Raw genomic sequence first — 27,136 nt, 5'->3', positions numbered from 1 at the left:
CCGGCTGCCCAGCCCGTGCCAGAAGACCTGGTGGTGGTGGGTCCACGCACAAGATACACCCCCTGCCCGCCCTTGATTCCCAACCCACCCTTCACCTCCACGTCCACTCCACTTTTTAGTTCATTGATGCGACCTGCAATTCATTATGAACCCCGATTTCTCCCCTGGACTGTGGGAAATGTTCTAATTTTCTCCAGGCACAGGAAATGGTGCTCACTACCAATATCAACACAAGTGCCCTGACATTCCTTCGGAGCTTAGCCTCCTCAGACCTCATCTGCCAGGTAAGGAGAGACGGGTGTGCTGCTTTGCTATACTGAATGTGATATATTATAGCGCCTCGAAACACTTGTGTTTAGATGCATTTCAAATAAACAATAAATGAAACTAACTAGAATAAAATAGAAGACAGAGCTTCCAGCACCAGGACTTTTTTTCTATAAATTCCATCGGTGGCCGGCGCCAAGCAGATTTCTTCTGGCCTTTGGGAACGGGGCGTGGCTATGTGTAAATATCACTCTTATTACATTGATCGGTCAGTGAACATGTTTTTGCAAATCTTCCCTGTACACGTGTTGTCCAGCACTTTTGCCTGCCATTAGTGCAACATGTCTAATCTGTCACCACCTATAAGTGATACAATTCACCACTGTGATGTTTGTTCTTCTTAAATTCTATGTAAATGTTTTCTGACATGGAACATAGCGTACTGGGGCTTCTGTGAGCTGAAATGAATGCAATCCGATTGAGTGGGAAGGATGAAGCTTCTAACTTCTGAAAATAATGTGATTTGACGAAGTCGCAGAGGTTGAGGATGTGATCTCAATATAGAGCACCTAGGATCTTGAAGTAATATAGCTCTCAGAATCTGGGTTTCTTGCGCCAGAAAAGCATGAGATCCACTGCGATGCTGAAAGGGAAATATTCTAGGACCTAAAATGAATGTGCTACAAGGAGGATAACTCGGGTGCAAGGCGCTCGTAGAAGAGATACACAAGTTCGATACCTGCTCCCATGCTTAGAGGCTGGAGTTCGGCATGAAGCGCTTATACAAAACCAATATATTATTATGTGTTTTTTTTACAATATAGCACCGAGAGTTTGTGCTTCCGCCACCTGTTAGAAATGTGATTCCTTCTAGTCTAGCGCATGGGTGGCATCCGAGGTCGCAGACATGTGGGTGTGTTCATGAGATCGGTATCTGGAAAGGGACGAATAGTGAGGGGGGCGTGGTCCAGAGTAAAGTCCAAGGGGTCACAAGTAAGGCCTGGCGGGCTCAGGAGAGACACCAAAGTGCCTTACCATGACGTGCAAAGGACGCAAAGCGAGAGTCTGAATAGCTCACCCTCTGGCAGGGAGGGTATTGCGCTCTGGGGTGGCCTTGGCAACCGTGGTAGGGTGGAGCCGTGTGCAGGCGTTGACTGTGGGGAGCTTGGGGTGGGTGGGCAGCAGAGAGGTGAAGGCCTGTGGGGGAGATGTATATCTTGTAGAGGACAGCTAGGTGGCTGTAGATACGGGCTGTGGATTGAAGGGGGCCTGTGTGATGTGGATGGGGTCTGGGATCTTGGATCTTGGTTTCTGTGCACCACACAACCATTCGTTGCACATGCATGCTCTGTAAATTAAAGGGATGCTAGTGGACACAAATAACAGTTATGTTTACGCTAGAGGACACAAATAAGAGTTAAATTATTTTATGAGTTGTATTGTAATGTAACAGATACATGAACCCTCCATAAGTAGCATTTTCTGTAAAGTCGTGAATTGACAATTCACAGAGGATGGTTCGAGGGCCACTTTCTTTTGAGGCGAGGGGTGGGCCACTTTTTTGAGGCGAGGGGTGGGCCACTTTTTTCAGGCGAGGGTTGGGACACTTTTTTGAGGCGAGGGTTGGGCCACTTTTGTTTCAGTGTCCGGGCCCATTTCTTGTACCAGTCCGACCTTGCTCCAGAAATGAGTGTTCAAAAAGCATGTTGAAAAATGGATTGTGCAGCAGAAACAAACAGCTTTCAGAAAACTCGGCACGAACGCGGAGTCTTCTGAAAGATATCTGTTCTATGAGGCACAGGATCTGCGAGAGTCATGTCTGGGACGCCCCTGGGTCTTGAGGCTCTGGCAAGACATTCTTTGCCGGATGCTCTGTCTTGGTATAGCTGAATTCCTCCACTGATCCAAGGTCTCAAAGGGATCTTGTGCGGCATGTCATCCTCTAACAGTTCTCCCGTGGGGTGTGTTCTTTTTCAGGCACTCAATGCCCACAGAGCCGGTTCTGTTGACCAACTAGATTTGGGGTGGGGGGGAACAGAGACCCAGTCTACTTCCCGTTATCGGTCTCCCTCTGCGTCACTCTCAGCGCTGCAGGCGCTTCCACCCTATTGTGCCTTTCTTCTCCTCGTGGGAACCCAAAGGTGTCCCATTTGGTCTTGTGTTACAGCCGCCCCTTGAGCCCCAGCGCTGGGGCGGGGCTCTGGCCCAGCTCCCCCTAATCAAGTGAAGACCCTTCGTTGATGAGACCTGAACTCCCACTCGTATTTCGAATACAAACACGCAAGGGGAGTTCAGGTCTCATCAACAAAGGGTCTTCACTAGTTTGTTTGTTTGTTTGTTTGTTTTCCCATTTCTTTGCCCATTTCATTTAGTAGTACACTATTTGTATTTTTCATAGCCTTTATGTACATAATGCCCTTATTATTCCATGCCACTGCTTCTAATGACAGTAAGCCAAATTCCTGGTGAATTATTTCCATAGGGATCGATCTTGCTAGACCCAACACTGATTTCCAAAATCGCCCTTCTATTGACTTAAGCCATCGAAACCAGCACATGTCTATTGCCTCTAGGCCATAAGAAATAGCAGGAACAAAATGTTGTCTATATAACATATTTATACCCACATAACTATACCCAGCAGTTTCAGTGGCAAATTTCTGTCTGTGCAATGGCTCTCTGATTTCTATTAGTCTTTAGGTCAGTGTATTTTCAATCTCCGTATTCCACACCCAAATACTTATATTATGTTATTCTTTCAGTCTCTCTGTTTCCTACAAGCAGGGGGGCTGTACTGCAGTCTTTCCCATAGTAGACTAATTTTGTTTTTTCAATATTGACCACCAGCTCATTGGTATTTGCAAATGTATACAGTTCTGTATCCGCCCTATACAGACACACAAACATATGATCAAATAATACAATGTCATCTGCGTAGGACAGCCACCGTACATGCTCACCACCCAACTTTGGTGGACTACAATAAACACCCTCGAACTGGATGGGAAGGATCAGCTATATAGATGCTAAACAGTAGGGGAGCCAGTCCACATTCCTGCTTCACCTCTTTATTAGTGTATATCTCATCTGTGCTGGCTCCCCCACAATCCAGCTTCACATGTACACGAGTTGATTTGTGTAACTATACAATTGCCTCCAACAGCCATGGAGCAATACCCAATGTCTGCAATTTCCTCCATAATATCTTGCGATTCAGTGTATCGAAGGGGGATTTTAAATCCACATAGAGGACAAACAACGGCAATGCCACTTTACGCCTTGCATTATCCATGACAGAATCCAACAGCAAAATATTATGAGCTGTTGATACACAACGCCTAAATCCTGTTTGAAAAGTGCCCAACACTTCTTTCTCCTCAACCCATTCTTACAGGGCTTTTAACAGTAGGGAGGCAAACACCTTGCCAGTAATGTACATCAGTGAAAGCAGACGATAATGCCTATGTAGCTTTCTACACCCCTTATTAAAAATGAGGATCAACACAGCTCTCTTCCAGGAACTCGGGATCACTCCATCGTCACAAACCTTCAGAAACAAAACAAGCAAAATCTCGGCCCTCTGTTCTGGGTTTTTGATTTAAGACTAGTGTTGCCAATCCATTTGGTCCTGCCGATGTAGAGCATTTTAATTTAGATATCATTATATTAATGTCAACTAGGTCAAATTTGAGTTCAAATGGTATAATTGACCTCCCTACTTCAGGCACTACACATTGCTCCTTATGCATGAATGTCTCCCCTACGTAAGAAACCCAAGTTGATGCTGAGATCGGGTTAACCATGGTTCTAAGAGTATTACATCGATGCACATTCAGTGCCTCCCACACCAACCTCTTCTTACCCGAAGCAAGTGTTTTTAACATGTTTTGCCATTGACTATTCTTCAAAGAGCATCTATGTCTTTTTTAGCCAATTCGTATAGTCATTATTTTCTTTCTAGATCAGAACCTTTATCGCAGTAGCTTCTAGCTCTTTCCTCTTAATTTGTCAAAAATATATCTCATTGTACACTTAGCAAACACAATTCCTTCATCATATTTCTTCATAGCTGGCCTCCCCACTTGAAATGCTATGTATGCAGTGACCCTCGCAAATTATTCTGTCAATTTCGCAATCCGCACTTCAATTGCGTCTGCACTTTTAACAGCCATCTCCCATGTAGCTAGTATAGCCAACGTACTGATACAAATGTGCAATTGGCCTACATTTCAATAATTATATCTTATTTTATTCTTCCCCGTATTCACCTCTCCTCCCACATTGGGGAAACTGATTTTAGTTTCTTCAGAGGTTACAAAATGCACTATAATTGAGCAATGGTCACTATCTCTGTTCAAAGTTACCCTGAGCTCCATAATATACGGGATAAGATTTGCAGTACAATAAATGTAATCTAAGGTCATTTCCTTAGTTAGCCCTTGCCAAGTATATGCCCCTGGGATATCACTTAGCTTTCCCCCATTCAACATGAACAAGTCACATTCACTCAGGAACTTTGACCATCTTCTTCCTGACCTATTCGTATTGGTCTGTAGTAGCTGTACTTTTGCCAACATCCGTTCATTCGGCTAAATCTCTGCACCGTCACAGCAATAGGCATTTAGGTCACCCATAAGACTATGACATCACTCTCATCATTAACCCAAGCCATTAACAGTTTCAATATACACTCTTGAATCCCATCAGTCTTACTACCACCAGACGGATCGTACACATTAATCAACAAGACCCTTATTCTTGGTGTTGGCAAAAAGGGTTTGACTGATGAGATAGAAAAGTACACTAGCCCCCACAGTTGATAACTGGCTTGAAGACATGACTTGGGCAAATGTTAAGGATGAATTGTACACTAGCTTGATGCCCATAGCTAGTCACCCAAGAGACATATGGGGCGATTTTTCGACAATATCTGATGGATAAAAGTATGGAGGAAGAAGGGGAGACAAATGTACTGTAAAATGGTGTGTGAATTCATCCTATTACCAAGAATGTTATTGTATCAATTCTCTGCGCTACGTATTCTATGGAAAGTATGGTTTGTAATGTAATGATCTGTGCAAGTTAAATAAAGTTATAAACAAAAAGACCATTCTTCTTACACCTTCTATTTGGAAAATTGTTTCAACTGCTAGTATATGCTTCAAAGCTGGAAATGTCTCAATCATTTTACTTTCAAGTCCATATTTCACACCGGTCACTAGCCCCCCAAAGGGTCTACCTCTTGGGCCTCTTTAAGTCTTGTTTTGGTATATGACATATGCATCCATGATTAGATCATCCATCACCCAGCTTTCCTGTATCACAAATATTTAATTTGCTTCCCACAATTAAAATGATCTATCTGGGTCCAGCCAATGTTGGAAGCCCCTAGTATTTCATGTCACCAATCCAATTGAGTTTTGTTTTCTCAAGGCTTGTGGAATACATTTCACCAACCATTCCCATCCATGTTGATCTACAATCTGTTTTTTGTCTTTAGGTGAGGGGCCTTTGGTTGGTATAATTGATTCTTGTACCCCGCGATAGCTTTAACTGTCTTTTTTTGTTTTATTTGTGTGGAAGCTGGTAAGTTGTCAGATAGTGTAGAGCCCAATTTCAGAAATTCCAGTAAATATGCGCTTATCAATTCGGCAATGACCCTAGAGGCACAATGCAGAAGAGAGGTATTCCATTTGGTGTCTTCAATAATTTCTACAAACTCCAGGGCATCAGTACTCAATACCTGTCGTTGAGGAATCTGTGCCAAGATGCTCATCACCACTGATCTATTGATAGGTTGATCTTTTCTGTTTGAGAATATACTGATGACCGCCAACACATTGGTTACACATTTGGGTCATTCACCAGAGGGTCATTACCATTCGATCTTACTTTTGCCATCTTTAATTTTTGTTTGGGCTCTGGAGTGGAACATCTTTCAATTACTGTATCAATACTTAGTTCAGAAACTGTTGTACTTTCATCAGATTCTTTGCTCTTTTGAACCAAATCATCCTCCTGCAGATTCCTTAGAAGCCAATTAGTTAAGTTACAAGCTTTACTCATTTTGCTTTTTTTCCTTCTGATGGCTTTTTTCTTCGCTCTTGTGCTTAATGTTATGGAGGTTCTCAGTTTTCCATTTAAAGGGGGAAGCTTGCTTCAGGTGCTGCATTTCTTCTTGGGGCATAGATATGTTAAGGGCTGCCGATTTAGAGTAATTGATGGCATAGCCTGAAATTCGTTGTAACAAATCTAGATCTGCAAATCGCTGGGAGCGTAGAAGTGGGGTTGGTCATCATAAAAATTATGCAATCGGCAAATAGGGCTAGTTTATGTGTGGATGCTCCTGTATCTACTCCTCTAATATGTGCATTGTGTCGGATCTTGCTAGTGAAAGGTTTGAGGGGTAGGGCAAATAAAAGCGGGGAGAGAGGACAACCCTGGCATGGATATGAATCAGGTCAGAAAATGTGTGGTTCATTTGTGGCGCCTTGAAACACTTGTTAATAGGCGCGTTACAAATGCCATATCATATCATATCATTTTGATGGATGGATTGGGGCAGCTAAAAGCTAAGTTTGATTTAAGGCCTGATAAAGTTAGCTCAAAGAGATCCAAGGAGGGTCTGTTTTAGGCAGGGAAGGGCAGATAGTGGGTGGGAATGGCCATAGGGATTACATGGCCATGGGAAGTCAATGGGTGGGTAAATAACCAAACAACACCTACAAGCATTGTGTCCCTCCTCATATGCCTCCTCATCTCTTCCTAGCTGTACTCCAATGCATTCGTTTTGGCTTATAGGGCCTTATAGCCAAAACAAAAAATGGGAGCTATTCCTGGGGACCACTATCACTCAAACCAAAAATTCCATGCCTCCTAGAAAAATGTCTAGGTCTTAGAGAAGTTAGGAGCCTACTGGGCAGCACCCTGCTGATCACTCCCCTCCTCCACCTGAAACTGATGTACTCTTGGCATGTGTACTTCACAAGGGCCCACACTCACAAACGTGTTTTGTCTGTCACTTACTTATTCTAGGGGATTTTCAAAAGAGAAACCGTGCAGATGCCTGTGCATGGCTGCATGTCGCTGGTGTTGTAGACGCATTCAACAGTGCATCCCCAAAAGTGCTGGAAATAGAAAACATTTATTAGGGGAACCGTCACTTCTTAGGCGGGGCAGGCTTTGGGAAGGAGGGGCAGGGACAAGGGGCGTTGCCCAGGCCAGGTTGCGCAACACAGTACCTCTATATAGAACCCAAGCCTTGCGTTTTGCATAAAAGAAAAGAGCATTACGGGAACAACAAAATGTCCACAATTTTAAATGTTAAACATGTCATGTAGTGATTGATTAAGAAAATATTTTAAGCAAATAATGCACTCTTCTGTTTTGATTGGTCACAATATTCACCCTAATAAAGAGACGTCTGTAAAATATAGGACATATATACCAGTTTGAACAGCTGCAAACCTGTATGTGAGGCTTCAGCAGTTTCTGCTTGTAGGCTCCAGAACAGGCTTGGACTAGCCCCATTGGCTGAGGACCTGGGGGGCCAGTTTTCATGAGGCCACCCCAGGGCTGGTTTTTTTGCCCAAAATGTTTAAGTAAACGTATGCAGCAGGACACAGTGTCGGCTCGGGCCAAGATGGGCCTTTTTTTTTCTTTGTTAATTAAATTATTGATGTGATATGACGTCTCACTCTAATTTTGAAGATGATCAAGACTGTGTGTGTGTATGGCGTGGCGGCCTCTCTGAGGCTGGGCGCCCCCCCGAGCAGCTCGCTCGCCTGAGGCTTGGGCCGGGTGCCGTCCCGCAAAGGAAACTGACACTCTCTGGGGGGGGGGATCTATTCCAGCCAGCCATGGCCCAGGGTGCTGCAGGGCTGGAGTTGGAGGAGCTGCCACTGGTGCTGACCTGAGGAGGAGGGAGCATAATTATTTATCAAAGCAAGGTAACAACAACACAAACGTTGTTACCTTGCTTTGATGATTTGCAATTGCAAATTGCAGATGCATGCATCATGCATGATGCATCATGCAGCATAGAGCCGGCCACCGCCAGGCCAGTGGCAGTGCAGCTGGCCGCCATGGGTGGCCTGCGGTGGCCGTGAGAGTGTGCGTGCTCCTCAGCTCCTGTGATGAAGTAAATCAATCAAGTGTTAATACGAACACCGCCGGGCCTGGTGGTACTAGTGCTGCCCTGCTACTGTCTGTCTGCAGAGCTGGCTGGGGGCTGCTCGCCTGCAGAGCTGGGCTTGGGCCAGAGCGGAGCTGAACTTAGTTATTCACAAGTTCCTTTCAACTTTGCAGGAACTAACAACAACGAATTTGTTGCCCTGCAAAGTTGAAAGCAACTTGTGTGCCTGGGGCAGTGGGGACGACAGACTCCGTGCCGCCACAATTAAGTCGGTGGACACTGACAGGACACGTGGTGACTCTCTCACTCTGAGTCTGAGAATATAGAGGGCCTCCCCTCCTCACCCTGGGCATTATTATTTTTTGCCCACCCGGTCCCTACTGTCTCCGGCCCGACCCTACCACGACGAGGCACTGCAGGCAGGCAGCCACTGTACTGACGTGACAGGAGTCAGTGACAACGACGAGGCCAGGAGGGCACACACACCGCAGCACTAAGCCACACAGCCAGCCCCCCCGGCCGCAGCTGCAGCGCACCAGCAGACCCGGCCAGGCCCGGCCAGTAGACCGTGACCTTTGGTGCCGGCTGCCCAGCCCGTGCCAGAAGACCTGGTGGTGGTGGGTCCACGCACATAACATTAAGATACAACCCCTGCCTGCCCTTGATTCCCAACCCACCCTTCACCTCCACGTCCACTCCACTTTTTAGTTCATTGATGTGACCTGCAATTCATTATGAACCCCGATTTCTCCCCTGGACTGTGGGCAATGTTCTAATTTTCTCCAGGCACAGGAAATGGTGCTCACTACCAATATCAACACAAGTGCCCTGACATTCCTTCGGAGCTTAGCCACCTCAGACCTCATCTGCCAGGTAAGGAGAGACGGGTGTGCTGCTTTGCTATACTGAATGTGATATATTATAGGGATTACACTTGTGTTTAGATGCATTTCTAATAACCAATAAATGAAACTAACTAGAATAAAATAGAAGACAGAGCTTCCAGCACCAGGACTTTTTTTCTATAAATTGCACTGGTGGCCGGCGCCAAGCAGATTTCTTCTGGCCTTTGGGAACGGGGCGTGGCTATGTGTAAATATCACTCTTATTACATTGATCGGTCAGTGAACATGTTTTTGCAAATCTTCCCTGTACACGTGTTGTCCAGCACTTTTGCCTGCCATTAGTGCAACATGTCTAATCTGTTACCAGCTATAAGTGATACAATTCACCACTGCGATGTTTGTTCTTCTTAAATTCTATGTAAATGTTTTCTGACATGGAACATAGCGTACCGGGGCTTCTATGAGATGAAATGAATGCAATCCGATTGAGTGCGAAGGATGAAGCTTCTAACTTCTGAAAATAATGTGATTTGACGAAGTCGCAGAGGTTGAGGATGTGATCTCAATATAGGGCACCTAGGATCTTGAAGTAATATAGCTCTCAGAATCTGGGTTTCTTGCGCCAGAAAAGCATGAGATCCACTGCGATGCTGAAAGGGAAATATTCTAGGACCTAAAATGAATGTGCTACAAGGAGGATAACTCGGGTGCAAGGCGCTCGTAGAAGAGATACACAAGTTCGATACCTGCTCCCATGCTTAGAGGCTGGAGTTTGGCATGAATCGCTTATACAAAACCAATATATTATTATGTGTTTTTTTTACAATACAGCACCGAGTGTTTGTGCTTCCGCCACCTGTTAGAAATGTGATTCCTTCTAGTCTAGCGCATGGGTGGCATCCGAGGTCGCAGACATGTGGGTGTGTTCATGAGATCGGTATCTGGAAAGGGGCGCGTAGTGAGGGGGGCGTGGTCCAGAGTAAAGTCCAAGGGGTCACAAGTAAGGCCTGGCGGGCTCAGGAGAGACACCAAAGTGCCTTACCATGACGCGCAAAGGACGCAAAGCGAGAGTCTGAATAGCTCACCCTCTGGCAGGGAGGGTATTGCGCTCTGGGGTGGCCTTGGCAACCGTGGTAGGGTGGAGCCGTGTGCAGGCATTGACTGTGGGGAGCTTGGGGAGGGTGGGCAGCAGAGAGGTGAAGGCCTGTGGGGGAGATGTATATCTTGTTGAGGACAGCTAGGTGGCTGTAGATACGGGCTGTGGATTGAAGGGGGCCTGTGTGATGTGGATGGGGTCTGGGATCTTGGATCTTGGTTTCTGTGCACCACACAACCATTCGTTGCACGTGCATGCTCTGTAAACTAAAGGGACGCTAGTGGACACAAATAACAGTTATGTTTACGCCAGAGGACAAAAGTAACAGTTAAGTTATTTTATGAGTTGTATTGTAATGTAACAGATACATGAACCCTCCATAAGTAGCATTTTCTGTAAAGTCATGAATTGACACAATTCACGGAGGATGGTTCGAGGGCCACTTTCTTTTGAGGCGAGGGGTGGGCCACTTTTTTGAGGCGAGAGGTGGGCCACTTTTTTCAGGCGAGGGTTGGGCCACTTTTGTTTCAGTGTCCGGGCCTATTTCTTGTCCCAGTCCGACCTTGCTCCAGAAATGAGAGTCCAAAAAGCATGTTGAAAAATGGGTTGTGCAGCAGAAGCAAACAGCTTTCAGAAAACTCGCCACGAACGCGGAGTCTTCTGAAAGATATCTGTTCTATGAGGCACAGGATCTGCGAGAGTCATGTCTGGGACGCCCCTGGGTCTTGAGGCTCTGGCAAGACATTCTTTGCCGGATGCTCTGTCTTGGTCCAGCTGAATTCCTCCACTGATCCAAGGTCTCAAAGGGATCTTGTGCGGCATGTCATCCTCTAACAGTTCTCCCGTGGGGTGTGTTCTTTTTCAGGCGCTCAATGCCCACAGAGCCGGTTCTGTTGGCCAACTAGATTTGGGGTGGGGGGGAACAGAGACCCAGTCTACTTCCCGTTATCGCTCTCCCTCTGCGTCACTCTCAGCGCTGCAGGCGCTTCTACCCTATTGCGCCTTTCTTCTCCTCGTGGGAACCCAAAGGTGTCCCATTTGGTCTTGTGTTACAGCCGCCCCTTGAGCCCCAGCGCTGGGTCGGGGCTCTGGCCCAGCTCCCCCTAACCAAGTGAAGACCCTTCATTGATGAGACCTGAACTCCCACTCGTATTTCGAATACAAACACGCAAAGGGAGTTCAGGTCTCATCAACAAAGGGTCTTCACTTGGTTAGGGAGAGCTGCCCCCCTCCCCCAGTGGTGGGGCTCTGGGCCAGCTCCCCCTAACCAAGTGAAGACCCTTCCTTGATGAGACCTGAACTCCCCTTGCATGTTTGTATTTGAAATCCTAAAAGGCTCCGGTTGATGCCGGCAGCATTCGCAGTTGTGATTTATCACTCTAATCCGCTCTCTAGTTTGTGGGATGCTGGTGGCTTAACAGGGTTCTGTTGTGGGAGTCCTGGTTCCCTCGCCGCAATGTGTGCTGTTAGGGCTCTCCATTGTCATTGTTAGGCCCAGTCCTATTAAGTTACTGATGGGCTGCCAGGGTTTTACAGGTGGAGATCCGGTTCTCCCACCTCCCTGTGAGCTTTTGGGGGTCACTGAATTGAAACAATGAACACTATGAAGACGTATAATGACTCAGCAGTGGAGCTCGAATAAGAATTTCTTTCCTAATAAGGCGTCATGGATGAGGGGGTTATGTTGATTTGACTCGGCGGTGGATCTCGGTTCTGAATCTACTTATCTGGAACTGCAGGGTACAGCGGGTTCCTGGATCTCTCTGCTCCTCCTCCCTGCTTCTGATCTTGCCGGTGAATGCGATCAAGGGTTCTCCCCCGCCCCCGAGTCCTCACTTCTTACCACCTCTCGTTCAGTCTGGTCCACTTGAATGCCTTCCGTGCGCCGACTTCCCTCCTTCCTGGCACCCTCCTACAATCCTCCAGTGGACCGGCCTCCTTCCTCCTCCTGTCCCGGGAAGCAAGCTCCTCCGCTCACACCCCCAATGGGCATTCATTTTGTAGAATCACCCCGTTTCTGTTGCTGTTCTCCTGAGGGATGTGCCTCCATGGGGGTGAGTCTTCCGACGGGGCTAATCATTCAACTCTGCTATCCCCGTCGTGTCTCGAGTCCTCGCCATGCCACAGACCACCAACGAGTTCATTGTCATGCAGCAGCCAGCGAGTGGTGCCCCGCATTGGTCGTTTTCATTTACATTGCCTGGGTAGGGCTTTTCTCGGCTGTTTTCCCTCTTTAGGCTCCGTGGGACAGGAGATCTTTGTTATTACGCAGCTCCTCTCCCGGCGGCCATTTTCGATTAACACATCCTAAATGTAACCACGCTCACGACATTTTCCAGGGTACGAGGTTCTGACTCATGTGGTTTGGACATACGTTGCTGGAAACATTTTGTACTCAACATCAAAATATTCGGGCTGTCCTAATCAATATGTACGGTTCATGTGAGTGCTTTGGAAAATTAAATGAGCACCAAGCATGAGTGATATGTACAGTACAACGACTGACATATTTGTCAAATATGAAGATCTGGCGTCTTTCTAATGGTCCCAAATGCTCTTTGAGTTTGTAGAAAGCAGCCAAGAACCTACTTTAGTGCTATTTGTCCCTGTCGCCTACTCGTATATATTCACGTGCCTTGAAAGCATGAAAACATTTAAGAGTGTACCATCTTGTCCATCTTGTAATGATAACCTTGTATCAGAAAATAATGAATACGGTAATTTTGCTTACTAACACAGGAGCAATGTTCTTGTTTAGACTAAAATACATACTAGAAATTATCATTCTAAATGAACATGGCAAAAAAGGTCAAAGAGACAGTTTACAATGTTTGTAAAATCAAATTGTTTCCTTTTTCAAATAGCTTCTTTTGCTGGCAATAGAGGCGATTTTGTCTCCCAAAACGCCCCTCCTTGAAAAGAGTTGCACACAGATTAAATCCAACAAAACAATTAAAAATAACACTGTATATGGACATAAATACTAATACATTTTCAGAATTAAAGTCACACATGAAAGAAATATAGAAATGTGCTGGGAGAGATATGCCCCGTGGGTAGGCAACATTGTATCACCCAAAGAGGCAGTGGCACAGAAAGGTTGAAAGACTCAGCTCCAAAGTCTCTCAACCTCGCTATTCCTTATAAGAGTCGGGGGTACAGTTAGGCGACCAGGTAGAGTTGGGGGATCTTCATGCTATTTATTGCTTATTTTGCTAAACTCATGCATCTATCACAAGTGCCTTCATAGCACATGCAACTGAAGCCCTGTGCTATGAGGGTGCCATGAGGACTAGGATAGAGCAAGGAAGGTCTTAGGTTTTTGTAGCGAAACGACGGGCGATCCGCTGTGGCCCAACTGGGGCTCGCGCATTGGCACAAGCAGTACTGTAAACAATTGTAATGATTACGTCCCTTGGAAGGTGAAACTATGCACGCCTATGGAAGCCTTGTGTTCAGTATCGTTTTGCTCGCTAATATTGCAGTGTGTGTGTGTGCGTGAAGCACAGAGCGAAAGCCTTTGCCTGGCACTACCTTCTGAATCAGTGCATTAGTCATAGCTCTACTCACCCAAACCGGTCGATCCGCCACAGTAGGGACTTGGCCATCTCCTGCCTGGGCTGCAGCTTTCTCTCTCACACCCCAGTCTCTTGGCCCAGAGGTTGTGACGATCTGTCTTCGCAAGGGACAAGATGTCTCCTGTGGAGCAAAGAGGGGGTTCAAAATCAATTATACCAAAACCGCAGGATTCCAGGAAAAGGGGCATCTTTGTGGCTCTGAACACTCAGAAAGGCTGTGGCCTTGGCATTTCGATGTAATTAATATAGTGCTGCTGTTGCTAAGCAGCACTATGAAAACATTGCAATATATATCTGGTTTTCATTTTAAGGAATTCCCACGTAATATGGTTACTTAAGCTGCATTGAAACATAACTAGTAGAACTATGTAATACGTTTGTTGCAAGTAACTGTGAAATTAGCTGTACTTTTAACTCACTGTTCATTTGGGATAGTTGGATGTTATTCTAAGTTGTCGCCCAGTGACGAGTGAAAAGAAAATTGACATTTACCGCTTGCGTGCATTTGTACCTCATGAATTGTGTATTTGAATGTCTTTTACCACATACATTGGATGATAGCCCATATGTTACCCTGTTCCCATGTCCTGCTCAACACCTTCCAAGTCCTAGAGGCTGTCATCACGTGAAAATGTTCATTATAATCAGATGTTTAAATTTCCCTCTGGATCAGCATTTTGTCTGATTCACCTGCTATTGACTACACATGCACTCCTACAACTGCATACTCATTCCCGCTCCCTCAAACCCTTTATAGCTGTCCAATTGTTAGTCTATCCGTTTTGCTATCTTTGCTCCTACTTCTCCACCCCTTTCACCTTTTCCCTTTTCCCTTCCATCATAGACCTGAACAGGGATCCAAATGAAGATTGGATAAGCAGGAGCTAAAAGCAGCCCCTGGGTATCAGACATTAGCCAGTGGACAGGAGTTTGCTTTGGGGAACAAGGAGAAAACCTAACTTGCACATAATTATAATTATAATTGTTCTTTTATAACGCGCTTATTACCAGAGATTGGTTTCTAAGCACAGGATCAGGATTCTCCCCATTATTTGTGACCCCTTATGCTCTAATTGTTGTATAGATGTGTTTTAATGCTTATTTATCGATTAAACCAAACACACAGAATTACTTCCACATAGGTAAGTTTGTTCGCCATCACTTGGCTTGGGGGGGTGGGGCAAAAGTAGCTTCTGGTAGCTGTTGGTCTCAAGTTTGCCAGGCTCTAAGCAGGAGCTACATAGCTCTAAGCACCCCTCTGTTTCAAACCCGGCCTGAAGATCCAGCACCATAAGACCACTGTGGTGGCAAATGGCACAGTATAAAAGCTTTTTAACATAACATGCTAACTTTGCAGAGAAAATGTTGCAGCGCCCACAGTCTGAGCAAGAATTAGACAGTGAAGGAGTCCGCTGGGATCAAATTTCACCAGAACCCGGAGACTATGCACAATATTACATCTATTTTTTTTTTTTAATTCTGTGTTATTTCTGCTGTAAACTGTGTTTTAGCAAATTTTAAAGAGCAAATATATGCTTGAGCAAAATCAGATAAACATTGTATTTTGTAGGTGTCCGAGCCCCACCACATGCTTCTATCACTGCAAAGTAAGATTCATTTGGATTACCGACATGTTCTAGGTGGTAAAAAGCCCATCTTTTAGCTGTTCTCCAAGTGCTCAGAATAGTATTTTTTTACCGTATGGGTGGGTTAATACTACATGAAGGGGAATAATACTACATGGATGGAGTAATCCCACAATGAGGGGTTTCTTTCACTGCCCCTGCTGGAAGGTGATTTGAGGCCTATATTATCCTTTGAGCGCCTCATTTAAAATTGAGTGAAATGTGGTATAACAAAAAAAAGCACAATATTGCCATATCAATAAAATGCATGGCAACATATCCATTCCATTTGGGAGATGCTAGTCCAGTCCTGGTTTTAAATTGTGCATTTCCGGACTTGTAAACCTAGATTTCCCCATTATAAACCCATGACTACAAGTTCAAGAATGGAAAGTTAAAACCAGAACTTGAATAGCATATTAATTTATTAATTTATTCATTTTGTCATTTGTATAGCACCTTTCACCATAATTATGGTCCAAACGTGCTGGCAATTGAATGCCCTTAGGAGAATTTGGAGGTGCTATTATGCATGTGTGCATTTCAGCCATTAAGTTTATGTGATGGTGGCCAAGATCCTGCTAGTCACCCATGTCTGAATGACGTGTGGATGGGTGCTGCAGAGGTAAACCATAAAGTAAACAGGGGTGGATTGTGTTTAAGGAGATAGAGTATTATGTGGGAAGCTACAGTTCGAACTTCTGTCGTTAAAGGTATCTTTATTCTTATGGCAGAGGTGTTGTGCAATAGGGTCTGTGTTGTATGCAAGTGCAGGGTGGGTTGAATGAGCCTGTGCCTTCTACTAAATTATGAAGGTGCGGTGTCCAAGTGGAGAAAATGGGTTAGCTGTGCAAACAACAATCCTGGGTTCCATCTATGTACAAAGAGCAGTGCTATGTATCACAGGGGAAATAAGTGCTAAAAGAAAACATAATACTCACCCTCAGAGAAGATCTTAGAGTGAAAAAATGCCATCCCTATTTCCTTACAGTGCGGACAAAACCCCCTTTCATGTTTTCTTATGGCGGCATGGCCCACCCCTATGTGCTTTAGTAACATGCAGCGCCTATTATGAAAGAGGGATCTGATGTGCCAGAATGTCCTCCGCCCGGAATATCTGAGTGCTTGCCTAAGGTGCAATTTGAAGTGAAATGCAATGCCCACCCTCCAAGCCCATATGAGTGCAATACGCGACCCACCATCAGGATTCTTATCATGTGCCATCCTGAATGGAATGGGGCATGCTGGCAAGTGGGCAATAAATATAGCGTGAAGTCCAATTCAATTTGTGCTAATACTGTGTCTACGCTTGTAACCAGAATCTGCCAAATTTAAACAAGTGTATCACAGTGAAGAACTCCTGTGCCACCAGGCAAGTCTTATCATACACCTCTTGTTCTGTAGTCACACCTGGCAACTATATGATGGACTACGCTACTGTTATGAAATGTTACTTTATTTGTAAAGTGCACTTAACACCAACAAGGCATCTTGGCGCTGAGGAAACCTGTGCAGAACAAAACAGCCACCAGCCTAGAACAGCACGTTGGCCTAAAACAAGTGTGTTTTTTTTAACATACAACAGAAATGTAGGTGGTTTTCAGGTGGCAAAAAAGTTGATTCCATTAAGCAGCTGCAGCCACAGAGAAGGAACATCCCCCAATACGAGACCAAGGGACCTGAACAAGAAGAGCATCGTGAGAGCAAACAGCTCGAGAAGGAAAACATGGATAGAACTTTGATTGAAGATATTCAGCACCCTTACGATAAAAGGTACGATGAACAATACACAGAGATTTAAAATGGATATGACTAAGTATGGGAAGCCAGTGGAGAGAGCATAAAATCGGAGAGACATGAGCCCGGTACAAGGATTATGTAGCAACTCTAACTGCAGAATTCTCAAAAATGTGCAGATGCTGATTTAGATTTGCTGGCTGCGCTAGAAAGAGTTACAGTAGTCCAGCATGCCAAAAACCAAGGAGGATGCCAAAGGAGCATGCATTTTGACCGGTAGATAGGGGAGAACCCTCTTACAAAGAGGTTTCAATTTATAATGGCCAGATTGACAGACAGCACTGACTTGGGCTTCAGCAGATAATAAAGCTGAGATCTTACCTTACATCTCAAGTCTTGACCCCTGGAACCAGGATAGAAAAGGGCCCAAGTGAGGAAGGCCAAAAAGCTGAAGTTCAGAAAGATGTAGCCGAAGGGGGAGCCAACCACCAACACCTCAGTCTTGTCCCTATTCAACTTTAGCAAAATGTCAATCATCCAGCTTCACAGAGATTCCACACACAGCCTTAACCAAGAGGCAGTGCCAGATTGAGAGAGGTCTAGGTGCACAGCAGTCTGCGTGTCGTCAGCATATGAGTAACACCAGAAGCCATGGGATTGGATGAGTTTGGCACAAGGCTGAATATAGATTTTGAACAAGTCATACTGGATTATTACCACTGAGGTATTTCAATGTCTCCCACCTACACTCCTCTCTACAAAAGATGTAAATCCTTCTCTTTCTCTTCTTAGGATTCCTGACACAGACAGTGCTAAATCTTGTTTGGGCTGTGACTACCATATCTTTATCCCATCAGACACACAGTAGATGCCTCTGTTTCCCCGTGTTTTTTGCTAAAAGACACTGAATTCCGCTAGGTGGTTTGGTCCCCATTTGTTTCCTGAAAAAAGTGTACTCATTCTAACTGTCCAAACCCTCTGGCCGGAATAAAGAAATGGGTGAAGTTCTTTACTCTATTTATATAGTCTGAGAGAGATGAAAAATGCAGGTACAATGGATCGAGGGCTACCATTTGAGGGTCCCAGTTGATCCAGTTTTGTGTTCAGTCGCCTACATATCAATAAATAGGTGATCAGGAAAATATGCCACATTATTGAAACTTTTATATTAACGCATGACTTGAAATACCGCCAGGATTTGCTGAGACATGACCGACTCTTCTGTTGCTCTATGGAAGGTTCTCAATGTTACAGTAGGGCAGTCTTCTTCTAGCAAACCCTGCATGACATTTTAGCTTTTACCTCTGGGTCTTCGATCCACGCCAATTACAGAGCCTATGGCATGTGAACAGGATGCCATATGACTTAATTGACTTCAATGACACCTGGAGAATTTAGCAAAGCAGTGGGTGCAGAGAGGTACCTACAGTGCACTGGTGGAATGTCCAATGGACCAGCTAGTGATGCTTTCCAATGGATCTAGTTGGGGCAGGAGGTTTTTTGAACTCTTAGGGTGTCTGTGCATTGAGAACTGAGCATGTACACAGCTATCCTTACTTGAGATCTACAAACTGGATCAACTGCTCTAGCCTCCCAATCAATTCTTAATCCAGTCTGATATGTATATATATATGGGTCAATGTTGCAAGCATTTTAGTTTTAGAGTATGAAAGTTGTGAAAAATTAAATGAGCACCAAGCCCAGTTTTTATCATGTACTTAGTGATTCAAGTATGCAATCATTTTATTGCAATCATATTTGTCAAAGTTCATGTTCCCAAACTGCTAGAGTTTATTCAAATCAGGCCGAAGCCCTAACTGGTGTTACAACTCTTCATCCTGTTTCTTATGAAGGTATTACGAATGGGTCCGATAGGAGTATTCCATTTTGACTTTCTTGGAACGACAACCTCTCAGAAAAGAATGTATATTGTTATTCTAGATTTTGATAATGAGCAATGCTCAGTAAGACACGTTTAACTGTCTTATTATAACTACAATATACATTGGAAGTGATTACAAGCCTTTTAATGTATTTTTTATTGTTGAAGTTGAATTCAAAGTTTGATTACGTATGTGTCAATAAGCTTCGTGAACAGGGCATGGCGGATGCTAAGTTATGGTTGTTTGACAGTTATGCCAGCAATGTAATTGCCAACACTTGAAATTTGTTAGGCCTTTTGCTTTCTTTACAACCAGAACATCCCTGATATTGTATAGGCTTTTATTGGTGTGCAGTAGCACCTTGAGCGCTCCAAGTGCCAGATGAAATTACCAAGAAATGATTGCAGATGCAAATAACTGGAAAGACTCAAAGAATATGGCAAAATACTACTTTGTTATGAGCTCAATAAAGTAGGTGAACCTGGTGAACAAACAGATTAAAGCTCACACATTATCAAATACATTTTTATTACACAAAAGCTTTATACCTCAATGTATGTCAGCTATGATGTCATCCTACATGGCAATCAGTAAAACCTATAGGACGGAAGGATTGGTTAGGGGAACATATATACCTATAGTTTATTAGGTTTTACTAACATTATTGGCTGCCCCTTATCTGGTTGGCACGCCTTGAATTACCTCTAACTGCGTATAATACAGATAATAGCAGAATAACAGCAACAGATTGGCTTCTGCAAAAATGTATAGTGCATCTTTGCATAGGCCCTCATGATTGGTTGGCATTCTCTTCCAACCTTGGACGTTCGGCTCGTTAGCAGCACATAAGCAAAACAACTTATGTCAGACTACTGCCCACTTGGCCAATTAGCCTACCATTTCTCATCAGTTATGCCTACAGCTAAGGCTTCTTCTTTGTAGTTGACCTTGCTGACTGTCCTCTTCCTCTGAACTTTAATGGGAGTGAAGATACATTGCTATCTTCATCTGGAGCTTAATGTATAGTCCCTGTTTTCTGGTCTTGCACCAAATGTGAGGAGACCATGATTTTATCCATACTGTCCTTCTATTTAGTGCTATTTGATTCATTTACTTGGGTGCTATTACTCCTCTTGGCTCTTGAGACTTGGTTGCTCTGTCTTGCATATGCGTTCTGCATCTTTGATTGTTCAATACTTTGCTTTATCTAAGAGAAATATGTTGTGTGTATGTGGCTTATCCCCTTTGACTCCTTGTGTGCCTCGCAATTGCTTCTTACTATGGCATCCTTGATCCTGAGCCAAGAAAATACCTTGGTTCTTTGCACAAAGCTGTTTTCCAGCACCTGTAAGCTCTGCAGCCCTAGTCTCTCTCCTACAGGTTTCTCGCATACTTTTATAGAGAGTCAATGTCCATTTTCTCATCATGGCTGCTTTACCCAAATTATATTTTCTATTGCAACAAGCTTCTATATATCTCATCTACCTTGCGCTTCTGCATATATACATCTACTGCATCTCTTCTCACTTATCTTTTAGTGTATATGATTTCTTTGTACATATTCGCAAATTTGTGTACTTTGTTACTTCAGTCACATCTTCATTCCTTAAGTATTCGCATGCGTCCTTGTGTCTTCTCTTTATGGCGTCATGTTGCACCTGTCAGACTTCATTTATAGCTCTTCTATGTTCAATGGTGTCTGCAGGCATCCTTCTACCACTTCAGTTTGCAGGTACATTTGATACAGTTGTCTGAGCGCATTATGTCTCTCGTATCTCTGATGCACTATTGGGATGATACTTGGTGTCATGCCCAGTGTTTTCTTGTTCTTCCAGTATGACAGAGGTGAAGAGGGGGGCACTATAGAGGACGTGCACATCTGGCACTCTGCATTCCCCTCTCTGGACCTCGACCAACCACCTTCTCAATTTTCTTCATCTTTTCTTCACACTGTGGTTTCTACAGAATCCATATCTTCGTCACCCCCCCGCCCCCTCAGGTCACCTGCATTATTTATGTGCTCATCCATACTCCAAGTCATATGGGAACACTCCCCAGTCAGTTGACAGAATACCCAACGTCCCACATAGTTCTTATGATCCTTGGGGTAATGAAACTTTGTTCCTGGGGGTGCCAGAGTACTTCCTTTCAGGTGCTCAAGGGTGGTACTTTCAGTGTGCTTGCGCTCGTCAGTCACAGCATTCACATTGATCATCATATTCATCCCAATAGCTTTCTTTACTGTCTTCTTGCACTGTCCTATGATTATTCTTTCAAGACAAAATCCCAGCAATGCTAACACTAGTATTGCTTCAAGCTGCTTGAAAGCATTTGCCAGCCAGGTTGGAAGCCATGAGAACTTGGAGCACAGATCACCTTCCATAGAAGCCTGGCAAGTTGCACAGCGAGTACAGCGCTCGATTTGACATCTGTGCAGAGCTTGCTAACGCAGGTTCGAATCCCGGCAGGGCCAAACTCAGCCTTTCATCCTTCCAAGGTCGATAAATGAGCACCACACATCATGGGTAAGAATAGGCAGCAGCGAACAGACACCTGAGGGTTCGTAGCGCTATATAAATGCTAAATTATTATTATTGCTGTAATCAGGTCTTATACATTCTTGTTCTGGAGGGTCCTAAGTCTGATGGCCCTCAATTCATCTCAAATCACATTGAATCCTTTTATTGTAGTATTTATTGTTTGTAACACCTACCACCTGGTTATTTGTAACCAGTTGTCGTTCACTGCAGTCTGAATTCCTGGCATGACTTTGGCTGTAAATATCATTGCCGTTCTACTGGACAATTTATGCTCAGTCAAAATGTTGTGATATGCTTCTATTGAATCTGCTGAAAAATAGTTCTCTCTCTTCTGTCTAATGAGGTTGAACGACCTCTTTTTCCTTTGGTGTGCATCCATTTTGGTAAAGGTATCGATATGGAGGTCCCTTTGGGGAATCACCAAAGTGGGAACATGTATGATCACTATAGAGCATATTCCTCCCCAGTTTTTAGGTAGCTGCATGCAAGCTTTGGATCCACATGTCCAATAGTGGTCCATTAGCACAGTAGTTCCTCCATTCATTCCTGGTACATCAATTAATTGCTTGCATTCTTAATTTTCTCCAACTTTGTTCAAGCCCTTGTTTCTGAAACACAATGTTGTATTCTTAATGCGCAATATGGATACAGGTCCTGCTTCATTTTCAGCCCATGTTAATGATTTCGAATATTTAGCCCATTCTTTCAGGCATCCATCATTCAGTATTTGCACTACCCGTGCTGGTGCTGACATCAATAAGTGTGAACTGCATGCTAACATTCTGTCTTCCCATCCTGTACTAGTGGCTACTAGTCCATATACTAATAGTTGAGGTCTCTCTCAGCATCCTGGCAATCCTGGCGTTTCCCATGTGTCTGCACAACCCAGTCTCTTTTGTTCAACAGTCCTTATCTGTTCTCCATTCATACCACTGTATTAATACATAAGCATCCTGCTTTTCCAATCTGGGTCTTTTTCTATTTTCTGTGTTTTTATGTATGCATTTTCATATGGGAACGTCCTTTTCGACCTCCATCGTAGGGTTGCCCATCTTCCTTCAAATGTTCCTCTTGTCGTGCATGCTACTAGTCGCATCGTGTATAGGTACTTCTCTTGCAATAAAATGTTCTGGCTGCGCTCATGGTATAAAGGATGAGAGAATATACATAGTAGCTCTCATCTGATGTTGTACTCCCCACCTCTTTCATGTGCTGATACCACATGTTATTCTTTAAATGGGCTAAATTATCCAGGTATGTATTCATATCCTCGTTATCTTCATCAGCATCTCTCTTAAATCAGATAATTTGCTTGGATCTATCAGGGAAAATATCACACATACTTTTATAAGGAATAAAAATCGATGTCTCATTGCTAAAACTTCATCTGTATTACAGAACATTATTTGTCAAAATTCCATAATAATAAGGAAGAAAATACAAATCATTGTACAGTATGACGTTATAAGAAGTATTGTAAAAGAACGTATCCATCTTCTTGCTGGCAATATGTCTTTTATTAATTGAAAAATTCACATTCTCTTTTCTCAACATATAATTCTTGCCATTCTTTATAACAACCACACTCCTTTATAATAGAAATTGTAAAATTATTGCAATGATGATCCTAAAAATAATAAAACTGTTTTCAGAATATCCAAATAATGTGACAATATCAACGTGGCGTATTACCGAGGCTGGATAAGACCAAGGAATGTTCACAAAAACAGCATACAGAAATGTGTGCAATGTTATAGGCAACAAAAAGTCTCATGTGCAATGTTTGTGTTTTATCTCCAATGCATTGGGCCTCATTACAACAGTGGCGGTAAGGCATGCCACCACATTACGAGCTCTGCTCACAGGGGGGCACTCTGCATGCCTGGTCAGACCAGGCGTGCAGAGTGGCACCTGCAAGCAGAACAGGATGGTAGCAACGTTACCGTTATGAATGGTACCGCTGCTACCATCCTCCCCATTCCCATTGAGCCCTATGGGGACTGAAATGGGATTGGGGAGATACTGGCTCTGGGTCTCGCGCAAGGTGAATGACCGGGCCCGCAAAGGTCAGAATGGCCCGGCCATTCCCCTTTCGCGGGACCCAGAGCCGGACCTGAGTTTGGTGGTAGCCATGCCCTTATAAAGCCTAAACTTGTAATGAGGCCCATTATCTCTTTAACCTAACTTGAATTGTTCAGTTGATGCTTTGTAAAATTAATTTGTTTTCCCTTTAAACCTGGGAATAGTCAAAAGTGCACATTATTTTTACTTCATTTGTTCTTTTTTATGGCTCTTGGTAACCAATCTTGTGTGGAATTGTAGAACCTCTTCTCTTGCTTCACTGTCAGTGGGTGGAGGAGGTATCTGGGTTTCCCTTTGTAAAGTTTGATGTCATTCAGGTGTAACCAAGCTCTTCGTCCTTCGATCTCCACTGTGGTGGGAGTGACCTCCTCTAATAGGTACAATCCCTCAAAGCAGGGCTTATTCCAAGTGCATACATGCACCTGGTCCCCTGGGTACAAGCAAGTCTGTTTTAGAAGGTCTATAGGATCAGATGTTTGGCTGCCTTCATCAATCTTCTTCGACCTTTCCGTACAATTTTTGATCTGTTGAGAAATATAAGAAAGACTAGCAACCATATTTGTTAAATATTTGAGCATCTCATCCCCTAATGTGTTTGCTACAAGATGGGTATCAGTTTCTATTTGAGTGGGAGGAGCAAGGGGTACTCTCATGCAGCGTCCAGTCACCAACTCATGAGGAGTTAGAAGGTGATCTGAGCCAACCTGTTTCCTCAGGGCAAACAGAGCAAGGGGTAGGCAAGGGAGCCATCCCTTCTTTAAAGTAATTTTGATCTACGCAATCCTTTCTTTAAGGAGTTCATTTAGCCCCTCACAAATACCATTTGCCTGTGGGTGATAGGCAGATGAAAACTTGTGCTTTATGCCCAATAAAAAAATGATCTGTTCGAACATTTGATTTACAAAATGCAGCCCATTATCAGACGACAGGACTTCGCACACACTCCATCTAGGAAACACCTCATGTACGAGAACCTTAGTAGCACATGTGGCATTGGGGTGCAACCATGGAACTGCCTTAATTCATCTAGAAAAGGGAGGACATACTACCACTAACATATATATGTAACCATTGGATGTTTGCAACATATCCACATAATCTATATGTAGATGCTGAAAAGGACCATTGGGTCGAAGGATTGCTCATCTCACTGTTTGCAAAGTGTGCCTTGCTGTGAACTTCTGGCAGATAATGGATTTCACAATAAACTGTGCCACATGTTCTAAGAAATTTGGTGAAAACTGGTATTTTGCGATCATAGCAGCAAGACTCTTTCTAGTTGTGTGTGCAGGGTAGTGAAGCTGCTCCAGCACCACCTACAATAATGCTAGAGGCATAACTGGCTTTCCAGTACTCTCCTGTCTCCATATAGCCTCTGTGGGAGATAAATAACACACCTGTCTCTTCAATAAATCCTGCTCTTCTTGTGGTGCACGACTTTGTATCTCAATTAACTGTACAATGGATAACATATTAAACCCTCCCTTCACCATCATACATCGCCCTGACATTTGCTTAACACTTTCTACTTCAAAATCAGAACTATTTGGGAAATATGCTGCCCTTTTTCGCTTCAACTTCTGTGGCTGTGTTACCACGAGAAATCATGTCTGTCCTCTTAGTATGGGCTGTGCATTTCACCAGGGGGGTAGCAAATGGGAGCTTTAGTGCCTTATTGAGTTTATCCAATAGAGACGCATACTGCACTGGTGTGCCATCTGCGCGGAGGAAACCCCTCCTTTTCCAACATGACAATCCTGCATGTACAGTTGGCATCACACTGTCACTTCCTCATCCTTACATCTCTGGAGTGCAGTGATAAGCACCACTAATTCCACAGCCAGCGCTGAACAATGTGAAGGCAATCTCGTACTTGTCATTACTTCAAATTCACCATTCTTTTTTTAGCTTCACTACTGCTGATCCCATATGTTTCTCTAATGCCGTTTGGTAAATTTTTGAAGAACTGTCAATGAATAAAATGTCCCCTCTCAGAGAGCATTTTCTCCAACATGGGAAATATCATCCATCCCTACTGGTTCTGCTATGAGTGTTGCTGGATTCACTACTCTACATCTAACAATTTTGATTGCAGGGTTCAAAATAATCACTTTTTATCCCGATGCGCTTTGTGTAGTCAATGTACTTTGGGGTTTCCCTAAAATGACGAATAAGGAATGCTTGACGATTCACATCATTGAGCACCCCATTGCAATACTTGCAGCCTTTTCAATAGCAAAAGCAGCAGCATCTAATGCTTGTTCATAAGGATAATGTTCTTTCATTACTGGGTCTAAAGTTCCACTGCAGGAGGCTAATGGTTTATGTCCATGTCTAAATATCGTCTTTTGCATGAGATCTGCTGAAATAACTTCTCCATTTGAATGTGAGAATAAGTAAAACTCGTCTGTACAGTCTGAAATTCCTAACACAGGGCTGTACAAATCGCTCTTTTAAATTCTTCAAATCCTTCAGTCATCTCATCTATCCATATTATCTCACTTCTCCCTACCTGTGCTTCCTTGAGTCCTTTTAAAAGTGGTTGAATATATACACTCCAATCAAAATTCTGGGACCTATAATAATTACATAGGCCTACAAATGTTTGCATTTGCCTTACTGTCTCAGGTTTTTGAGTCTTTATGATTTCTTCTGCTGTCTCGAGTGTCACTTTTCTCCCTTTTAGAGATTAACTCTCCTATATACAGGACCTCTTCATGACAATATTGTAATTTCTCTTTGTCTACCTTATATCCCTTCCCTGCTAGTAAGGCCATTAGTTGAACTGAATCTTTTCCGCATTTTTTTTCTGTCTCGCTGCACACTAGTATGTCATCTATGTACTGAATTATTGTGGTTTCAAGTTGTATGATATCTAGTTCCATTTGAAGGACCCTATTAAAGATCGATGAGGACTCACAGTAACCCTGGGTTAATCTTGTGTGTTTCCAGCGCTAGTTTCTATATGAAATGAAGTCAAATCTTGTGAGTCCTCATGAAGGGGAATTGAACAGAAGGGATTTTTTAAATGTATAACTGTAAAATATTTGGCTTTGGCTGGGATGTTAAATACTATCGTAGCTGGATTTGGAACCAAAGGAAACTCTGCTTCAAAAATATTGTTTAGGGAACGTAGATCCGGAATAAATCTCCACGACTCCCCTGTTGATTTCTACACTGGGTACATAGCCGTGTTACATGAAGATTCTGATGGCACCAATATTCCCTGCTGTACTAAAGTGGAAATGGTTTTATGTATACCTTCATCTGCTTCTCTGGACTTGGGATACTGCTTTGCTCATGGCATAAATTGCTCCGGGATTGAGTTTAATTTTAACTGCTCCTGCAC

At 43.7% G+C, this 27,136-nt stretch overlaps 1 protein-coding gene across 1 annotated transcript in view; it reads right to left on the bottom strand.

Annotated features, from left to right (window-relative positions):
• Window positions 1–27,136, bottom strand: part of TINCR (TINCR ubiquitin domain containing) — a 136,400-nt gene that overhangs the window by 83,745 nt on the left and 25,519 nt on the right. Inside the window, exon 2 of the mRNA XM_069649331.1 lies at window positions 13,913–14,041. Within this exon, the coding sequence (XP_069505432.1) occupies window positions 13,978–14,041 (64 nt within the window). The 3' untranslated portion in view covers window positions 13,913–13,977. The remainder of the gene's footprint in view (window positions 1–13,912; window positions 14,042–27,136) is intronic.

The sequence above is a fragment of the Ambystoma mexicanum genome, chromosome 1p, assembly GCF_040938575.1.
Source record: "Ambystoma mexicanum isolate Mex_15411 chromosome 1p, UKY_AmexF1_1, whole genome shotgun sequence".
In the NCBI taxonomy this organism is placed as follows: domain Eukaryota; kingdom Metazoa; phylum Chordata; class Amphibia; order Caudata; family Ambystomatidae; genus Ambystoma; species Ambystoma mexicanum.
This window is presented reverse-complemented; position numbering and strand designations above follow the sequence as displayed.